This window comes from Neolamprologus multifasciatus, chromosome 10, assembly GCF_963576455.1.
Source record: "Neolamprologus multifasciatus chromosome 10, fNeoMul1.2, whole genome shotgun sequence".
Classification (NCBI taxonomy): domain Eukaryota; kingdom Metazoa; phylum Chordata; class Actinopteri; order Cichliformes; family Cichlidae; genus Neolamprologus; species Neolamprologus multifasciatus.
Window position 1 is genome coordinate 18,190,701 of NC_140448.1, and position 19,752 is coordinate 18,210,452.

General features: G+C 42.5%; 2 protein-coding genes across 4 annotated transcripts in view; one reads left to right on the top strand and one right to left on the bottom strand.

The window, feature by feature from the left end:
- Positions 1-11,933, top strand: part of LOC146510028 (serine/threonine-protein kinase TAO1-like) — a 24,980-nt gene extending 13,047 nt beyond the window's left edge. For all 3 annotated transcript variants that reach the window (XM_085174496.1, XM_085174498.1, XM_085174497.1), the window contains exons 8-21: positions 162-253; positions 730-823; positions 1,018-1,099; positions 3,787-3,954; positions 4,175-4,381; positions 4,614-4,748; positions 4,963-5,199; positions 5,317-5,445; positions 6,319-6,402; positions 6,597-6,716; positions 6,817-7,056; positions 7,165-7,377; positions 7,577-7,759; positions 8,007-11,933. In XM_085174496.1, the coding sequence (XP_085030622.1) occupies positions 162-253; positions 730-823; positions 1,018-1,099; positions 3,787-3,954; positions 4,175-4,381; positions 4,614-4,748; positions 4,963-5,199; positions 5,317-5,445; positions 6,319-6,402; positions 6,597-6,716; positions 6,817-7,056; positions 7,165-7,377; positions 7,577-7,759; positions 8,007-8,498 (2,476 nt within the window). In that variant the 3' untranslated portion in view covers positions 8,499-11,933. The remainder of the gene's footprint in view (positions 1-161; positions 254-729; positions 824-1,017; positions 1,100-3,786; positions 3,955-4,174; positions 4,382-4,613; positions 4,749-4,962; positions 5,200-5,316; positions 5,446-6,318; positions 6,403-6,596; positions 6,717-6,816; positions 7,057-7,164; positions 7,378-7,576; positions 7,760-8,006) is intronic.
- On the bottom strand, positions 10,397-18,300 carry LOC146510029 (protein ABHD15). Its single transcript, XM_085174513.1, has 3 exons — positions 17,206-18,300; positions 14,397-14,626; positions 10,397-14,314 (listed from the first exon to the last, which is right to left on the bottom strand). Exons 1-3 carry the CDS (start codon positions 17,953-17,955, stop codon positions 13,639-13,641), a joined length of 1,656 nt encoding a protein of 551 aa, XP_085030639.1. The 5' UTR covers positions 17,956-18,300; the 3' UTR covers positions 10,397-13,638.
- Positions 18,301-19,752: the final 1,452 nt, after the last annotated feature.

Sequence of the window (19,752 nt, forward strand, 5' to 3'; positions counted from 1 at the left end):
CCTGCCGATATAGTCAAATGCTTTGATACTGTAATCAGTAACAGCATATGATAAGGATTTCGACCTTGCCTTATTTACTATTAATTTACCATATATTTATATTGTGTGGCTTTTTGTCTGATCCCTTGTCCTGATTTATGTTTTTCCTTGAATTTATCCAGGATGGCCCCAGAGGTGATTCTAGCTATGGATGAAGGCCAGTATGATGGAAAGGTGGACGTCTGGTCCTTAGGGATTACCTGTATAGAATTAGGTGAGTGACAGTGTGTTTGTATGATTGAACTGACATTTATAAAGCTAATTTTCTAGTCTTGTTGAGCACTCAAAGCACTTTAACCTGCAACCCACATTTAACCAGACATTCATACAGTGCTTTATTCTATGTGTCTTAACTTTATTTACCTCACACCTGTGGGCTAATATAGAATCAACAGTTATCTTAACTTGTTGTGTGGTGCTAGTGCTAATAGTGTAGCACCACGCGACCTCTATTGTATCAATAAAAATGTAACAGCAGGAGAAAGTTACTTTTACTGGAAATGAAAGATTAAGGATTTGCTCTCCCTGACAAAGTGATTGTGATGTTTTGTTGCATCAGTAGTGTTTACTGATCACAGTTGGGTATTTTTTACTTCTCATCAGTTGTGAAAGGCAGCGTTAACCCTTCACTTACTCACACCAGTCACCCTGTAATTAAATTGGTATCTGACTGATGTCGTTCTGTTCCAGCGGAGAGGAAGCCTCCCTTGTTTAACATGAATGCAATGAGTGCCTTATACCACATAGCGCAGAATGAGAGCCCCACGCTGCAGTCCAGTGAATGGTGAGGTGTCACACATGCACTCACACAGTTTATTGTCTGTGTAGTTAAATTCAGACGTCTGCTGGGGATGTCAGCAGAGAGTTATTCTATCTATATCTAGTGTTTTGTAGCTGAAATAATGATGTTTGTTTTTGATGCCCACTCTCTGTGTCGTTGTTTTTTGACAGTCTCTCTTCTCCTCGTCTTTGTTCCAGGTCAGAAGATTTTAGAAACTTTATCGATTCTTGCCTTCAGAAAATCCCCCAGGACCGACCGCACTCTGACGACATGTTGGGTGTAAGTGTGCGCACATGTGCTGATGTACCGTACACTGCAACACAGAGACAGAGAGCAGCAGGGTCACTGTGCTAAGATGTGATACTGACGAGCCCTCTGGTGATGAAGCTCCCTGTGATGTTTGCACTTTGTTCTCTCCTCACATAAGCTTCTATTTTGATTCTTTAATCCTCCGTTTCCGGATAAACTGACAGAGACACACACACATGCACACAGAGCTTGGTGTAATTACTATGGAGATGTGACTTCAGTGTCCATCGTTAAGTCACTGAGCAGCTGTCGCTTAGCCTGCTAATAGACTCTCTGTTGCTAATGGAAGTTGTCCTTAGGGTATGAAAACACTGCACATTGTCTTTTTGTTTTTTTTGTTTTTGTTTTAAATGTCAACTTCTAAAACTGTGCCTATCTCAAGATCAGCTGAAATGTGTTTTTAGCTGCTGCTTAGTGTGGTTTTCCTGTATGTGACTTGTAGCCCAACTTAACCATCGATTTATTTCAGTCGCGTTATTCAGCTTCTGCTCAAACGGCACGATTAACTCGCAGGGGTTAGAAGTTCGTAGGTCATGATGCAGGGTCTCACACTATACGGCCCGATGCTGTGATGCGATCTGAGTGCTCACACTGTGCGTCCATAAAATTAAGGTTATAACAGAAAAGCTTCTCGTTACCCCACGTATACTACACGATGCACGACACACGATGAAGCCCGAAACTCGGGCCGATCACCAAAACGGTTGCACGACTGAAAAATCGGCTCAAAATAAGCCAAAAATGGCACAGTGTATGCCCAGCATTAAAGTGCGTAGCAAATGCCTTTTAATCTTATGAGGAAATCCGTGACTTTATCTACCTGGGTATTATTCTTAGCTGTCATAACTGTCATAGCTTCACAGACAGTCGTCTGGATGATCTGCTCTTGTGCACATTTCTTCCCCTTATACATGGGCTTTCTGGTAAGCAGGCACATGGTAGGAAGAGTCATTGTCAAAATGTAGCTTATGCGCTGACATTTTAACTATTGTCGCACTCATTCTGGGATTTTAATTTTATATATTAAGGGTTAACTTTTTATCTCTGACTAACTAATATAACACATGTTCCTTTTGAGGATCTTGGGCTTAGGGTTAGTGCCAAACCACAACCGCTCAAGGGGCTTTATATTTTAAGGTAAAGACCCTACAATGAATACAGAGAGAATCCCAACAATCAGACGCCCCCCTGTGAGCAAGCACTTGGCAACAGTGGGAAGGAAAAACTTCCTTTAACCTCCTAAGACCCGAACTCTTTTGTGGCATTCTTAGTTTCTTTTTGCTATTTGGGCTGATTGGGACCCGATGAATGTAAAAACAAAGAATTACCAGATTTTTATTTATTTATTTTTTTACCTGATTTTTGTTTCTGAGAAAAATGAGATCCACATATTAGGACATTTGTTTTAAATTTTGATAGAACAGTGGCAGTATAACGTCCTCGTAAGGGGTATCAGTCCCCTGTAGAGCAAAATTTTGTATTTTGGTCTAGACAACCCAAAATGTGATGTCCAAGAGGGGAGAGAGACAAGACAGAAGACTCACTGTGGAAGAGAGACAGAGATTAATAATAACTAGTATTAGTAACTAGTGTTATTAGTAACTAGAAAGTATTAAGGTATTAAGCTGCACCTCTTGACCTCTGAATTACGGTGTTTTCAGTGTTGTTGTCACAGGTGTATAATAATCAAACGCCTAGCCCTCTGCTTTTACAGAGGATGCAAGTTAAGCTCCAGCAGTTTTATTTGTGAAATTACTTCCCTCCTAGATAATTCAGTCTGTCAGTAGTATTAGTGCAGTGTTGAAGTGTTTTGGAACTGTGTGCTGGGAGCTTCATGGCATGGGTTTCCATGACAGAGCAGTTCGTTTAGGTGTTTCTTTTGTTTGCAGATACTGTAACTTATTATTATACGCTAACTTGCAAATTTCATCTAATGTTATGAGACTGCAGTGTAAAAATCCAAGCTTCACTTGTGTTTCAGTAGAACTTCTCACGTGTAAGTATATTTGATCAGTCAAGAAAAGATTCTTCACACATGCAGCTTATTTTCCCCTGTTTTTTGCCTGAAAACAATTAATTTGTGTCATTGGCAGACAAAGAATATACATATTAATATTCAGGCATAAACACACACCAATGGGATCATCACTCTTAGATTGACACTAATCAATCAATGCCTGAGCATCTTTGTCCCCAATTTAACTGGTGTGGTTGCTCTTGAGTTGCTGATCCTGAAGCAGTATACCCAGGCCTGGGCTGTAAGGCTTTTGTCGGTGCAGGTCAGCATAGAGGTTAGGGGCATAGGGAGAAGGGACAGCAATGATCGGGCATAGTATGAGACAACCTTGCCTGGTGTGAGTCATCCTACCATTAAATCCCAGGGTTATGACCTCATCACTTGCATTCAATATCTTTTAGCAGTACTGAATATCCCATCATCACATTCATAATATTTGAAATGTAATGCAAAAAAATGACTTGCATAACCAGTAACACTATGGACTCTTTATAGGCTTGTCTTGTTAGTCTGTTTCTTTTTCTTTTCCTTTTTTTTACTAAGGCTCTCTGATGTTATTTCCCTGTCTCTTGTCACGTTACTTAGAAACCTACCAGTTAAAAATGGACATGCAAGTAACTTTCCTTTCACCGCCCCACAGCACGAGTTTCTGCAACGTGAGCGTCCAGACTCTGTGCTGATGGACCTCATTCAGAGAACCAAGGATGCCGTACGAGAACTGGATAACCTGCAGTACCGAAAGATGAAGAAGATCCTCCTTCAGGAGGCCCACAATGGGCCCACTTCAGAAGCCCAGGATGCAGACGAGGTGTGTGAACGTTTGCTGGCTACCATCCAAACTTGAGCGACAAGAACAGGCTTCATGTGGGCACACAATTGAATTTGCCACTTTAAAAGGGCTTTCCTCAGTAACTCTAAATGCCCTTGTTTGTATGCATGTCTGTCTGCGTCTCCTGTGTCTTTCGTTCTTCCTCTTGTTCCCTCGCACGCCATCTTTCTCTGCGCCACTCTTTCGGCTTTGTCTTCAGGACCTGGAACCTGGTGGAGGTCGGACAGGAACGGTGAACAGCGTTGGCAGTAATCAGTCCATCCCCAGCATGTCTATCAGCGCTAGCTCCCAGAGCAGCTCTGTCAACAGCCTGAATGAAGCAGCCCAGGACAGCCGCAGTGAGCTGGACCTAATGGAAGGAGATCACACAGTCATGTCCAACAGCTCAGTCATACACCTCAAACCGGTAGGTGAAACGACTCGGACACATGCTAACAATTTAAAGGTGGATTCTTCTGATCTCAGTTTATAATAAAGCCTCACATGGCTTTGCTGGGAGCTTGGGCTCAAGTTACATCACTTCACTCTCTCAGTCCATGCATACATGTCAATGCTCCAAGTGTCTTGAATGTGCTCTGTCCACGGTTACACTGTGTAGTGTATCTTCTCAATTATTCTGTTGTCTTACCCCCCTCCAGGAGGAAGAAGAGAGTCTCTCTTTGGAACAAGCGGCCACCAGTGAGCCCACTGAGCCCCAGCCAACACCAGCTCAGGCCCCGAGGAAGCACTACCGCAACAGAGAGCACTTTGCCACTATACGCACAGCATCACTTGTAAGAACACATTTGCTTACTAAACCTTCCTTTGATTTGACAAAAGGACTGAAATATTATGTGTTATATGTTTAGCAAATGTTTAAAATTCCTTGGTGGAGACTTGCAAGTAGATTTATTTACCACTCACAAGCACAAGTGTCTAATCAGATAAGTGGAATGTCCTAGTGTAACAACAACGTTCTGATGATTCTTCTTCATCGTCATATTGTAGGTGACACGTGAGATGCAAGAACACGAGCAGGACTCGGAGCTGAGGGAGCAGATGTCAGGATACAAACGCATGAGGCGGCAACATCAGAAGCACCTAATGGCCCTGGAGAACAAGCTGAAAGGGGAAATGGATGAGCACAGGCTGAGGCTGGACAAAGAGCTGGAGAGTCAGAGGAACAACTTCACCCAGGAGATGGAGAAGCTGCTTAAAAAACATCAAGCGGCCCTGGAAAAAGACGTATGTAGACAAACAAAACTAAAATATTAATTCAGAGGAAAAACATTAATAGTCTGTAGAGACAACAGCGAAATGCTCTCACATTATGATATTAAACTACATTCATGTTCGATTTAGCTGAAGACGTTTGCCAACGATGAGAAGAAGTTCCAGCAGCACATCCAGGTTCAGCAGAAGAAGGAGCTCAGCAGCTTCTTGGAGTCGCAAAAGCGGGAGTATAAACTACGCAAAGAGCAGCTCAAAGAGGTAACGCACATCCGCCTCAGCAGATAATAAATGCAGCCTGTTTATCAGACTAAATAAAGATAATTATAATTTAATTATAATTTAATATAAATAATAATTAGTAAATTTATAATATCCAGTACTGCACAAAAGTCCTGAGTCACCCATCATTTCTTTATATTTTGCTTCCACTGAGCCAGACTTGTAATTTATCAATGTGGCTGACTCAGTAGTTCTGCAGATTTTCAGTTTTTCTTTGGACATTGGCTGCTTTTTCATTCAATGTTTGTCTCAGTTTTATTGAGTTATTAGCTCACCATCTACTAATTTACAAGTGCTTTTTAAATGACTGTAACTCCGTTTGTGCAAGAGACATAATTGTAATGGGTTTGAAAAGAAGAGAAGACGAGCTTTACGAGGAGATTGCTGCCGTATCTCATAAAGCATTCACAAGGTACTGCTGTCTGAACACAGACAGAAAAATCAGTTCTGCCTAGATTTTACCATGTGCGCTTCACATTACCATGACTCCTCCACCATTTTAGGAAAGAGAGGAAATTCAAATGGTTCCTGAAAATTGAGAATTATTTTGTAATTTTCCAGCCTAAAGTCCATGTGGCCCGGATGATTAAGACATGGGTACAGTGGATCTCACCCCCATTTCCCATTTTGCTAGCAGGGTAAAAACAAAAACACATTTTACATCAGTCGAGAACTCAAATATTTTTAATTTATTATCATCTAAGACAGACCGGGAACACGCTTCATTTATTTTTGCTTGAAGGTGGGTTTAAATAGTTATTTGTGAGATGTGAATTTTGACTGGCGCAGGTTAAGGAATGCAGGGCTTCAAACGCTTTTGTGTCAAACTGAATCCCTGCACCTGTGTGGCAGGAGCTGAGTGAGAACCAGTCAACACCAAAAAAAGAGAAGCAGGAGTGGCTGTCCAAGCAGAAAGAGAACATCCAACACTTCCAGGTGAGGATCGCTCAATATGTACCCTTCAAAGAACAAGTGAGATTTTTACCTAAATTTGGTCATCAATGTGCACTGTTACTCGCCTGCCCCACAAAGCTTTATTTGCCGAGTCTCTTTGATTTTTTTCATTTATTTTTTTGGCAGTATGAGTTCTATGGTTATTTATTACAAAACCATAATATGTTTATTTCCAGGCTGAGGAGGAGGCTAACCTGCTGAGGAGACAGAGGCAGTATCTGGAGCTGGAGTGTAGGCGGTTCAAACGCAGGATCCTCATCGCCAGACACAATGTGGAGCAGGACCTGGCCAGAGAGGTGTGGAGAGAAACGGGAGAAACAGATACCCAGCAGCACGCAGTCTCACTTTATATCACAGTTTTATGATACGTATTTGAGTTTTTGTTTGTTTGTTTAGGAGCTGAACAAACGTCAAACGCAGAAGGATCTGGAGCATGCAATGCTGCTGAGGCATCACGAGTCCATGCAGGAGCTGGAGTTCAGGCATCTGGCGACAATCCAGAAGGCCCGGGCAGAGCTGATACGCACCCAGCACCAGACAGAGCTCACTAACCAGCTGGAGTACAATAAGAGGAGGGAGAGGGAGCTGAGGCGCAAGCATGTCATGGAGGTCCGGCAGCAGCCCAAAAGCCTGAAGGTACACAGAAAGATGGGGACTGTTTCTTTTTCCTTTAACAAATCATTTACTACCAACACTTAACTGGAATTAATCTCATCTCATTCAACTTTTATTTTTCCCCTTTAGTCTAAGGAGCTTCAGATTAAGAAGCAGTTTCAGGAGACCTGCAAAACGCAGACTCGGCAGTACAAGGCCCTCAGGAACCATCTGCTCGAGACAACACCCAAGTCCGACCACAAGGCTGTCCTAAAGAGGCTGAAGGAGGAGCAGACTAGGAAGCTGGCCATCCTCGCCGAGCAGTATGACCACTCCATCAATGAAATGCTCTCCACACAGGCTGTAAGTTTCATAAAGGAAGATCTGCAACATTTATCAAACACAAGTCATTTCTGAGCAACATAGTGAGCATGTAGCTATACATTATTCAAAGTTAATTTGTTTAATATATTTGTGAAGGGCATCTTTAATGTTTTCTTAATGCATAACAGCCACAGAAGAACCCGTTTATGTAGGTCTGTTTCTTTGCTCCCTCCCTTAGCTGCGGTTGGATGAAGCTCAGGAGGCGGAGTGTCAGGTGCTGAGGATGCAGTTGCAGCAGGAGCTTGAGCTGCTCAATGCTTACCAGAGCAAAATCAAGATGCAGACAGACGCACAGCACGACAAGGAGAGAAGGGAGCTGGAGCAGAGGGTGTCTCTGCGGCGGGCTCTGCTGGAGCAGAAAGTAAGAATGGCCTTTGTCTAATGTCGGGATGTGGCTGAGTGCATGTTGGGAAGTGACAGGACTGCAGTGCTCTTTTCATATCACTAGTTTACCTCTGCATTTATATGCACCAATTCTCTGTAGGTGTTGCACATACAGTTTGTGTTTTATCTTTAGTACGCTGGGATTGTTCATACGTTTGGCCAGTAATGCAAACAATGTAGTTGCCTGTTTTTTCTCCGGTGTCAAATTGTGTTTATGTCCCCAGATCGAGGAGGAAATGCTTTCTCTGCAAAACGAGCGTCTGGAGCGAATCCGCTCACTGCTGGAGCGCCAGGCCCGAGAGATTGAGGCTTTTGACTCGGAGTCCATGCGACTGGGCTTCAGCAACATGGTGCTCACTAACCTGGCTCCCGATTCTCAGGGAGGCTGGGGAGGAGGAGGAGGCCAGGGGGCTCAGGGGGGAGGCCACTGGCCGGGAGGAGGTGGAGGAAGCAGTCACCATAGTCATCACCAGGGGGGCTCCAGCTCACAGCAGTCCTGGGGTCACCCCATGCTGGCTGGGGGCCCACCACCCTGGAGCCTCCACCACCCTGGTGGGGGTAGTCAGAGGGGTAGCCAAGGAGGTGCAGGAGGGGTGAGGAACAGCCCGCAGGCTATGAGGAGGACGTCATCAGGGGGGAGGAGTGAACAGGGCATGAGCAGGAGCGCCAGCATCACCTCTCAGATCTCCAATGGATCCCACCTGTCATACACCTAAAATACACACGCACACACAAATTGTCTTAAAGCTAATATCTCGCTCCGAGATAACTGTACACAGACACACATCACGCACATACCACAGTACATCTCGCACTGCACAGTACTGAGGCTGGGTTTACCTGAGCCCAGCCGCTCTCCTGTCACCACTGCTCTACATCAGTGTACTGCTAGCAGCAGTCTGTGGAAACCCAGAAGACTTGAGACTAATAAGATACCCGAGGGCCATTTACAGTAGTGCAATAGTAGTTTTCTTGTTGTTTTTTGTTTTTTTTTACTGCAGCATACACTGCTGTGTGTGTTTGTTACTGCCGTATTAGTCTCTGTTGCCACAATCCCAAACTAGTGTGTTAATTTTCTATTGAGAGTGGTTTGTTTGCCATCTTCTGTTTCGCAGTTTTCTGTTTTAAACCCAAGTGGGACCGATTGTGCACAAAGGTGCTGAGCTTGTCCTTCAAACCAGATTTAAACTGATGAAAAGTTAAATTAGATTATTTATGTGTAGTTGGGGGGACGACTAGAGAACGGAAGGACTGTTTCAAGCGACGCTTGACGCAGCTGAGGAAGTAAATGGACCGAGAAAGAGAGCGAAGGTCGTTGCAAGTGAATAGGTGTGGGTGTTGCTGACTGTTTAGCTGCAGTGCAGGGGGACAGTTGTGGTGACAGTATTAATTCCAGCTCCAAAGCTAATCCAGCTGACTTGACGTGAGAAGTTTCAGCGAGATCATTTTCATGGAAAACAAAGCTGCGTACGTTCTGGTGCGAGTGCCATGCGGGTTTCTTGAGGACCGTGAGCCCAGCTGCCAAAGGTAAAGGTGCAGAGTTGGATTTGTCGTTATAGCTACTCATGCCAACAATACTGTGGTGTAATGAAACACATTGTGCCAGAGCAAGGCAGTTCGGTGGACATTAATGCCACGTAGCCAAGGGAGCCACTTGTCCTTCGTGTTCAGCTCTGTTATCTCAGCTCTTGGGTTTCCACAGGCCTCTGGCCTTCACTCACACCTGCCCAGTCTGCCAGTCTGAAGGGCACTTGGATCCTTATTAGTCTGCAGGCCCTATGACAGAGATGGGTTTTCAGCAGCACCTAACCTCAACTTTGAACAGTTTCAAAACTGGTGTTCACTCATCACTTGTTTGCAATACAATTTCAATCTGATTTGGCACCATTTTAGTGATGCACTATGCAGTTAGAAATAAAACAAGAAAAGAGAAAAAAAATTACACAAGCCTTTTGGCCTACCTCAAGAACACTCAAGTTAGAGCCTTGAATGTCTTGATTTGCACTTTGGCGTAGGCTTTCACCCACTCTTAATTGTTAATCGGACACATTTACACAAACATGTAGTGGCTATTCATTTTATTCGCCCAGGCAAACATTACGTAAGCCTGGTTTATAAATGCATGTGCGTTGAAAATAGCACACTTAGCCTTTGTGAGCTGAGTTGGATGTAAATTGGCAACACAGTCAGCAGCAGCAGGCAAATTTATTAATGTATAAAAACATCCGTGAAGCTTTGGGAAGAATTATTATTCACAGTTGCCCGAAATGCCTTTTTGTTATTTCTTTGTTATTTTCTTTATTTCATTATTTTTTTTTTTAAACCTTCTAAGACCCTACAGTGAAAACAAATGAACACAGAGTGAGGAGGAGCTTCACTAGCCCTCAGCTTGGTTGGTGACTGCTGAACGTTTTTGAAGAGTGGATGGGTGGTGATGCTGGGATCTCCGCTGCCATGCCCCTGCAACCTTCCCCTGTCTGACACCCCGCTCTGTCTCACCCCTGATGACCACAATGTCACATTCTGACCACCGATCTTGTCCCCCAGCATCTCTCCGCCTACGTTTCCTCCCCTCTGGATCCTCCTTTTTGTTTGGTTTTTTTGGTCTTCGCTCCTTCGCTCCCCTCCTTGATCTTTGTGGAAAGAGCTGTCTCAAGTCAAACAAAAGAAGAAAGAAATATATATAAATGTTATAAATCTATAAAGAAGGATTATAGAGATGTAAAGGTGGAAAGTGTTATTGTGAAACAGAGTTTATGCATTATGTTGCTGCAGAGGTGGAATGTACAGGAAAAGCGTGTTAATATTGTATATTTTGAATCTGAACATGTGGAGATCGAATCGACAAATCAAAGACGAGTTAACTTGCGATGCAGGCACAGCGGTGCGTGGCTTTAGAGCGGCAGCAGTTGAACGATGGATCGATTCGCGGCTGCTGAGTTTTTCACTGTCTTATTTGCAGCTGCGAGTTCTCGAACTTGTTACAGATATGCTGTTGTGAATGATAACAACACAACTGTAGGTCAGATTGCCTCGAGTACACGGCAACACTTTGTTTTGTAGTGTATGAGGATGATTTTGCACATAATTTGAAAACTAGTTAGGTGGAGCCTTTGCTCGAGCACTGGCTATGTGTTACTGACGTTGTACCCCACAGTGAAGACTCAGCCTCTCTGCTTCATATCTTGGTGGTTTTTAAAAGACTTAGAGCTAAAGTAAAGGTTATAACATGAGGGGGGAAAGTCTTTTTAAAGATTTATTTAAGGAAAAAAAGAAGAAGTGTTAAAATCTGAAATGGCTAAAATAGTTTCCAGATTCTTGCTGTAGACAGTTTTGTCTTGTAGGGTCCACTGACCTTACATTTTCTGATCTGTGCACCAAGAGCCCTGTTTGTTTATGGTTCGACACAAACCATTTTCACACTGCACTTAATGAGTTGCCTTTGGTGTGTGGGGGGGAAAAAAGCACCAACCTGTACTCAATAGTTTGAATCTCTTTTTTGGCTCAGAAACAAAGCGCCAGTATGCCATTGTACCAACCTTCCCCCAGGTCTTTAGTGTTTTTATGCCAGAAGGGGTGTTTTTAATTTCCAGATGATGTCTGCAGAGGGCCAAACGAGTGGTGGACTTTTAGACCTTCTCTTGTGTTTACTAGAACTCCCAGGTGTTTTGCGAGGCAGTCTACCTTTAGACCTCGGTCACTCTGAACTGGATCAGTTGCACTGATTGCACAAGTGACTGACCAGATTAAAGAGTCTACTGTGATCCACCCCCCTAACTCTCAGTGTTGGGGTTGGGGGAGGAGGTGACTGCCATTGCTGAAAGTAGGTGGGAGGCAGGCTTATGTCTCTGTACAGTCTGTTTTATCAGTATTCCTTTTATCTCCTGTCATTTGGTGGATCTTGCTGTTTTATTCTCCCTGGTCCAGAGATCTGTATTAAACTGTATTAAATGTATAGATTGTGCAGAAAGCTGAATGTTGCATAGCAGAAGAGAAAAGATATTCCTTACAGATGACAAAGTAAAATGTATAAATGAAACTCAAAGGCAAAGTTTAGGGGATAAATGTAATATTTTGTTTGTAATTACTATTTTTTGTTGGAAGAGGGCTACTGGATAAAGAATCATCTGTAATAAAATAATTTTAATATTTCTTTGTCCTGTGGAGTCTTGTATGAAATGGGAAATACAGTCATGTATGGGTATGAAATGGAAAAAGTGTAACTGTTTCATTTTAAGATCTACGGAGACCCCGGTAGAGAATTTTATTCCGCTTAACGTTTCTTCCTGTTAAAAGGGAGTTTTTCCTTCCCACTCGTGTTTGCTCATAGTGGGTGGTCTGATTGTGGGGTTCTCTCTGTAGTACTGTAGGGTCTTTACCTTACAATATAAAACACATTAAGGTGACTGTTGTTGGGAATGGGATTGTTTATAATTTGGATGTTTTTGTGGGATTATTGCAAAATAGACATTTGTACTATTGTACCAAAGAAAGTTCAGGGAGTTTTGCACCAACAACCACCTCCATTGTGCAGCACAAGCTTTTGATATCATTTAACAATTTGTTGCCACAAATAAATAGAAGTCATTTCAGTGGGCAGACTGTGAGAAAAGCAGAAAAACTGATTAATAATTCCCTTTTAACATGTTCGGAAGCCTGTGGTTTCACTATCCAGTCATCATTTTACCAACAAATCGTAGGAAAAGTTGACGTTTTGCAAAAAGTCATCTTACAAAAAGCCAGGAGCAGTATGGTTTTGATACTTTAGAGTAGTGCCACCGACCTGTAGCACAGAAAATCATCAGGGTTTGGAGAAGAGCAGAAACATTTCTAGCACTAGGAGCACAAACGCACACTTCTGTAAAGCAGCTGATATTCCTCAGTGTTCTCAAAGTAAGTGGATGAGAATTACAGTTCAGATTTATAAGCCAGAGGAATACGGAGCCTCTTTCGAGAGAATTTTGTTACTTGGTCACAGTAACTGCAATCACTGTGGTGATTTTCACTACTGCTGAAGTTAAACAGGTGGAAGAAATTGATGACCAATAACTCACCTGAAAATGATCACTGATTGGTTGATTAACCCCCACCACCCAACTGATAGATACTAAAGATGTTTGTGTCTTTCAGACAAATGGTGCAAAATAATAATAAGATCCTACATGTACTTTAAGCCCATCTACACCAGTCTTCATGGAAGTAAAGCACAGGAGACACAAACATATATTTTGAGGCAGTTATGTGTTTGCAGCTTACTTGCCCCCTTAAGGTCAGAGTTAATGGGTCAATAGTAAGAAAGGGACTGGGTGAAAGACTCATCTCCCATTCTCCAAAAACATGTCAGTAATCCCCCAAGACTGAGTTAAACCTTTAGACTTTTTGGAAGGTTTGTGACCAGTTAGATCTGGTGAAAACACCTGTGACAGCATTTCATAAAAAGAACATACCAGCAGTCAAACAGGGCCGAATAGGTTTAGACAATTTGTTTTCTCCCTTTAATATATGAAATCATGATTTCAAAACTGCATTTTGAATGTTTTCAGGTTATCACTGACACATATATGTCTCATGTTCTCAAGTCTTTTGATAACGAGAAATGCTTAAGTCTGACAAATATACAAAAAAATAGTCAGAAAGCGGACAAATACTTTTTCACATGATGTGACAGGAAACATGTCTTTTATTTGAAGACCAGTGTGTTTTGAAAAAATGTCAATAGGCATTAGTCAGCTAATGTCGTTAGTTCTACATTTTTTTCTTGGTTAAAAAAAGAGTTTTCTTTTGTCTGCTTGTATTTGAAAGACTTATCTTTTATCTTCTCAATACCACAATTGGGAATAATCCATCCTCTCCCCTTCAGCGTGTGTAGGACCTCTTCCAGGTGAAATTCCCTTCTTGTGCATCCATGGCGCATTGATCAGCAGCCTGTGGTCTTGGTCTTCTCATCTCTGTGGCTTTTCTCCTACGAGCAGGAGCCATGCTCCAGCCCCTCAGCCTAGCCTGACTATTTTCTTCCATTAGACCACTCCAACTCACCCTGTTTCTCTCATCCCCACGCAGGAATTCAGCTACGACCCTAAAGTACTCCAGAACTGAGATATGACTCCAGATTTCTCCCCCCTGCTCCTCCAGAGCAAATCCACAATGCCCTCCCCTGTCTGTCAACATCAGAAAGAAATACGGATTGCTCATAAAAAGGGGAAGGGGCAAAGTGGAGGCAGGCGGGAGGAGAGGGTCATCACTGCTGCGTACACAGAGCACAGGGACCGCCACCTCATCTGCATCTCTCAGTGGCTCGTTTCTCTCCCAGTAGCTTTCCCAGTCCTTGGCTGGGTAAGCCCTCTCATCCAGCGCCCAGGCTGCTGAAGATGCCAGGCCCCACTGGGAGTGAGATCTTGAGCTCAGTCCAGAATTTAAAGGGCTTAATTGGGGCTGAGCTGGGGAGCAGAAAAGTGCTTCCTCAAAGTCCCTGAGGGATGAAGAGCTGAGGACCCGATCCACATCCCGGACGCCTCTGAAGGAACTCGCATATCTTATAAAGAAAACCAACAAAAGAAAGATATCATATCCGTGCTTCATTTATGTCTGTGCTATAACACTTTTAATGTTCTCACCTTCTGAGCTGCTGTTTTCGGTGAAACAGTGTCCCCCAGCGGTAAATAGGAGGCATAGGCGTTTCAAACCACAGCTGGCCGAGAAGCACAGGTGAGATTGCTGCTGCTGCTGTCAGGTACGTGCTCGAGCCACACTCCCCCAAATATGAAAGAAGAACCCCTGAGCCTGACCCCTCACTCACTGCAAAAAGCAAAGAGGACGGGTGGCGGCTGTGGACATAAGCCACCGCCTGATCACGAAGACATGAAAGATAGTGACACTGTGAGATCATGGTCAAAACAAAAATAAGTGACCGGTATCGATTTTACAACAACATGTCTAACTCAATGTTCGAATTAGTTTCTTGAGGGATTTGATGCAGACGTGAATATTATCCTGGGAATAAATCTTTTTCTTTTTCTTTTCTTTTTTACAGTTTTTAAACCCAATTTTTCTATTTTGTTTTTAGTTCTTCCTCTTTATTATTTTTATTTATATCTTTTGAAACCCACAGACCTTGGACCTTGGACACTGCAGTGACACCAGAGGGACAGAGCTGCAGATGCACCTGACGTGCATAACTTTTGAACCATATGGCCACTGGCTAAAAATGAGCTACTGTTGGAATTTTTGATTTAAAAAAAAAATAATAACTAAATATTTGCACACCTACACCAAAAAATAGGGCAGGTGCTGGGCCACAAAAGAGTCAGAGCAATAAATATGCTAATTTAGTAGCAGTGTGCCAGCTGTTGGTATTTTTCACACACACAGTTGAATTTTTTTTTGCTCACATTTCTTAAATGTTCACCATATTGCATTTTCTAAAAAGTTTTTTAGACCATTTTTTCAATCTGCATCAGGCAGATGATCTTCAGAGAAAATATTGCAAAAAACCAAAAAAAAAAAAAAAAAAAAATTCAACTGTAACTAGAAAAAAGTTGAGATGCTTTGTAAAATTCACAAAAGCAAAAAAGGTTTGCAAATCTCATGAATGCATGTTTTCTCAGAAGGTCATACAAAAACATATGAAATGTTTAAACTGAGAAAATGTGGCTGAAGCAAAAACTTGTGTGTGGGAGACTTTCATTTGGCCTTGAAATGACTCTGGCCAATTGTCAAGTGACTCAGCTGACTTGTTAATCACTGAGGGTGAGGCCACTCAGGTAGTTTAACTCTTATGTGGCCTTGCCTCTGGGGTGGACAAGGTTCAGCCTGTGTTCCTAAAAGCTACAGGGCTGAGCACTCCTGAGGCCTACACCAGGGTACCAGTGAGCAGAGTACATCCAGTAGTTGAACCTGTGATTCAGAAGGAACAATCCATCTCTCACCTCTCGATTCTACTTTTTGCACATTATGTGGTTCTGTTTCAGCAGGTGGTGACCTCCAGCTTGCACCAGAGTGGAACTAAAAGAATGAGATTGTGGATAGAAACAGCAGAAATGGGCTTTCTCTGACAGATGGCTGGGCGCAGCCTTAGCGATAGGGTCAGAAGTTCAGTCATTTGGGAAGGGCTCAGAGTGGAGATGCTACTCCTCCACATCAAAAGGTGCCAGCTGAGTTTGTTTGGGCATCTAGGATACTTCTTGGATGAGGCTTTCTGGGCCTATCCTACCTGGAGATAGCCCTGGGGTAGATACACTACATGCTGAAGAGTTTATGTCTCTCGGCTTGCCTGGGAATGCCTCAGTGTTCCCAGGTGTTGAAAATGAGCTAAGTTTTAAATTGATGCATTTTCTCAGTTTAAACATTTGATGTGTTCAATTGTCTATTGTGAGTAAAATATGGGTTTATGAGATTGGCAAATTGTCACACTCAGATTTTACTTACATATTACACACTTATTCGAATTGGGGTTTTAGATTTGAAATTTTCAAATGCATCCATACCTCAAACACAAACAAGCAAAACCAAAAGCAAGCACAAATGTCCTCACAACCAACACAACTGATGTTTTTTTCGTTGTTCTTTTGCTTTCTTTTCTTTCCTTTCGTTTTTATAAATGGCACAAAAATGATGTCAGACAACCAAGCCGTGCAAAACAAACCAGTTGAACAACCGAATGCATTGTTCTGAGGCATATGTCAAACAAGTGAAAGCATATCTCAGCCAGACTGCTTCACGTATTAAAACATGTATTCTTACTGGTCCTGGCTGTCATGCCTTTAACACGATCAGATCAAGTAAACCGTGCCGTAGCCCCTCAAAGGTATTTAGACCTACAGTTTTGTTTTTTGCTGTTTCCAATCCTGTCTGGCAGCTTTTGCAATCTCAGTTATGATCTGAATGCACTGCTGTGCCAAACCCATTTTGCTTTTTATTAATTCTCTATATGGTCCCCTTGTTTAGGAGAAAATATGGAAAGATGTAATAAAAAAGTACAAATAGTAATGCACAATATATGTCCAAGTGCCACAGCTGTAAGAAAAATAAACATACAGCACTTAGACCACAAAAAGTAGAAACAATCCACATGTACATAAATCAACGAGCTTCTTGTGGTGTGTGTGTTTGTGTGTGTGTGTCACGAAATGTTCTTGAAAATGACCTACATTTTTAACTCAGTGTCACTTTCAGATCAGCATAACTTTATTTGTGATACCTAATAATTAAAAAAACTAATCCAAAACAAGGAAATCTTTCCTGGAAACTAACGGAAAGTAAACTGAATTAACAGACAGACAAAAAGCTAAAATACCTTATCAACACTGATCTGAATAAAGCAAACAATCAGTTCCATTAAAAGAGTTAACATTTTAATCATGAGAGAAGGTGTGAATTTTCTTTGTCCAACAGTTTCTGTTTGATGAGGAAATTGTCTTTCTTTACCTGCTCGAGATCAGCTGGGTCTCCAAACTCGGTTACTCGTGCTGTGGTCAGTGGGCACCCCTCTGTGCCCCGAGGGTGAAAGACCACCACATAAAAGCCCTGACACACAGCCTGTTGGCACAGCATCTTTAAGTGGGGGGTCATCCCTCCCCAGTATTGAGGGATGAGGAGGAGGACAGGGGGTGCTGAGGTAAAGCAGCCCGGTGCCCTCACCCCTGACTGGTGTTCCTTCCTCACATCCCACTTCTTTCTTGTGGCAGCCTCACCCATCTTTGTTCCTACAGCCCAGTCCACAGCTATGATTCCCCCATCTTTCAATAGCAGGTTGTCTCTAGTGAACTGCAACGCCTCTCCATGATGGCCCCACAGCAGGCTGGACAGTGTCTGGAGGTGGGGTTCTCCCCTCGGCCAGGTGGCCAGTCTCGGCTTGGCCAGAGAGCCACAGTGCCGGAGCAGATATTTAGCCAGCGCGGTGGGTTTGCATATGAGTCTGGATTCATCTGAGATCTGACCTGACCCTGACAAAATATCAGTCCCTGCTGATTTGACCTCTTCAGCCCTTGGACTGGTGTTCTTGTGAAGTGGCAGCCCCAGGATCAGGCAAATAATAACCCAGAGTCTCCAGCTTAAAGCCCTGACTGCCAGCCCTGTCCAACAATGCACTCTGGGCAAGCGGAGAGTTAGAGACAGCAGCAAAAGTAGCACGAATGGGAACAAAAAGAGGAAATAATCCCCTACAAATGATTCCATTTGTAAATGCAAAACAATGTATTTTAATCCAGTGTTTTCTTTAAATATCTTGACTTTTATTTCTTCAAAAACAGTTAACGGCCATCTTTCTTGTTGCTTCAGGAACCTGAAAATCCAGCCTGACACGCAATCTGTTGCTCTGTATCGTCGTCTCCTTTTTCCAATTCAGAGAGATTCAAGAGAAGTTTTCAAAGATTGCCAAAGAGAGAGAAAAAAGAGGGCCGGGGCAAATATTAGTTGTTCTGCACTTCCCCTGCTTTCTCCTCCCTCCATAAATCATTTACTACCAGCTCACATAAAAATCAAGCAGACAGAAGCCACATAAATCTGACCCATTAAATCTTAAATGATCATAGTCTTGGACCTTATTCTGTTCCTGGAATCATTTCGACTCTATTTTTAACAACGGCTTAAATGCAAATATCAGTATATTTTTGCACTGAAGAACAGTCACTGTAAAATTTCATTCAACAGTTTTATTCTTATTAAAAATCTGTAAAGAAGTTTTAAAGTAATGTTTTATTTTCTCTCACAGTTTGAGTTTGGAGGAAGATCTATATTCTTTATTCAAAGATGAATATTGTTAGTGTTGGTTTATAATCACAGAAGATGAAATATAACTATTTTAATTACCTGCAAAAATTGTATTTTCAGTGACTCTTGCGGTTCAAAGTGTGTAATAATTACCATTAGTATGCAGTACATTACTAGTAATTTGACTGTGACATTTTTTTAAAAAGTATACACAACTGAGGACTGACAGGTAGGACTGTTTGGGGTAGTGTACTCCTCCCGTCTAGGAAAGATAACCAGTAGTAATAAGGGGGCATTAGTCCAAGATGGCGGCCAACCGTACAAGCATTTTATTTATTTAAAAACGGATCAAACGGGCATTTCTTCTGTAAGGGGTTTCATGGTTTCAGAGTAGTTTTTAACACAACAGATGGTCGCAAATAACATTCAACTCTTTAGAAAATAAACGCTGCAGTGATACTTCTAAAACCAGTCGCCCAGACCCTCTCCGTCTTTTCAGCAGCTGGCTAATTGTTTGAATTTGTTCAGGATTGCAAAAGCACACCGCGGGTATCATTTAATTGTTGGGATTCCTTAGGAAAAGGTAAAAGCCGGCAGGTGTACCAGTTGAGCCGGGACCCAACCTATTGTTTAAAGTGGTCAGTATTCGGCTCTTTTTGTAATTCCTCGACAAGGTAAAAGCCCCGCAAATGTACCAGTCGAGCAAGGTCTCGCCTATTTTCTGAAGTAGCCAGCAACAGCGGTCCCTTAGGCCTATCTCGGCCAGTTACACCGAACTCAGCAACTGCGTGCCCCACCCTCATTGTTTTAAACTGGCACAGCAAGGTGATGCCCTGCAAGACATCCGCGGTCCTTTGTGTGTTATAGCCGGCGCTTCATAAATGTCTGTCTGGCAGCGCAGATTATTCAAACTGTTTTTAAAACGTGACTCATTTGTTGTCCTAAAAACATTTCATTTGCTAAGTTACTGATTTAAAAATATATATTTTTGAATTTTTTGCTGGATGTCAAACATATGATAGACTCTTGAGTATATTTATATAGCAAAATTCACAGTGGTATAACCATGTTAAATAAAAGATGCACCAATGCACTCTAATGCAAGCCTTTGAAATGTATGTTGATAAGTACATGAAGCATACATCTACCTCTAGAGTTGGAAAGAGGCTGTATCCATACTTTGTGGATCCCCATGGGGCATCAGAATCACAAATGAGTGTGATTAAAACACAATTAGTTTGAAAGAGCGATACTGCCTGCTTA

Coding starts and splice junctions, on each gene's coding strand:
- LOC146510029 (XM_085174513.1), bottom strand. CDS start 17,955: ATGGAATCATTTGTAGGGGATTATTTCCTCTTTTTGTTCCCATTCGTG. Junction 14,627..17,205: donor ACCCAGCTGATCTCGAGCAG/GTAAAGAAAGAC, acceptor CTTCGTGATCAG/GCGGTGGCTTATGTCCACAG. Junction 14,315..14,396: donor CGAAAACAGCAGCTCAGAAG/GTGAGAACATTA, acceptor TTTCTTTATAAG/ATATGCGAGTTCCTTCAGAG.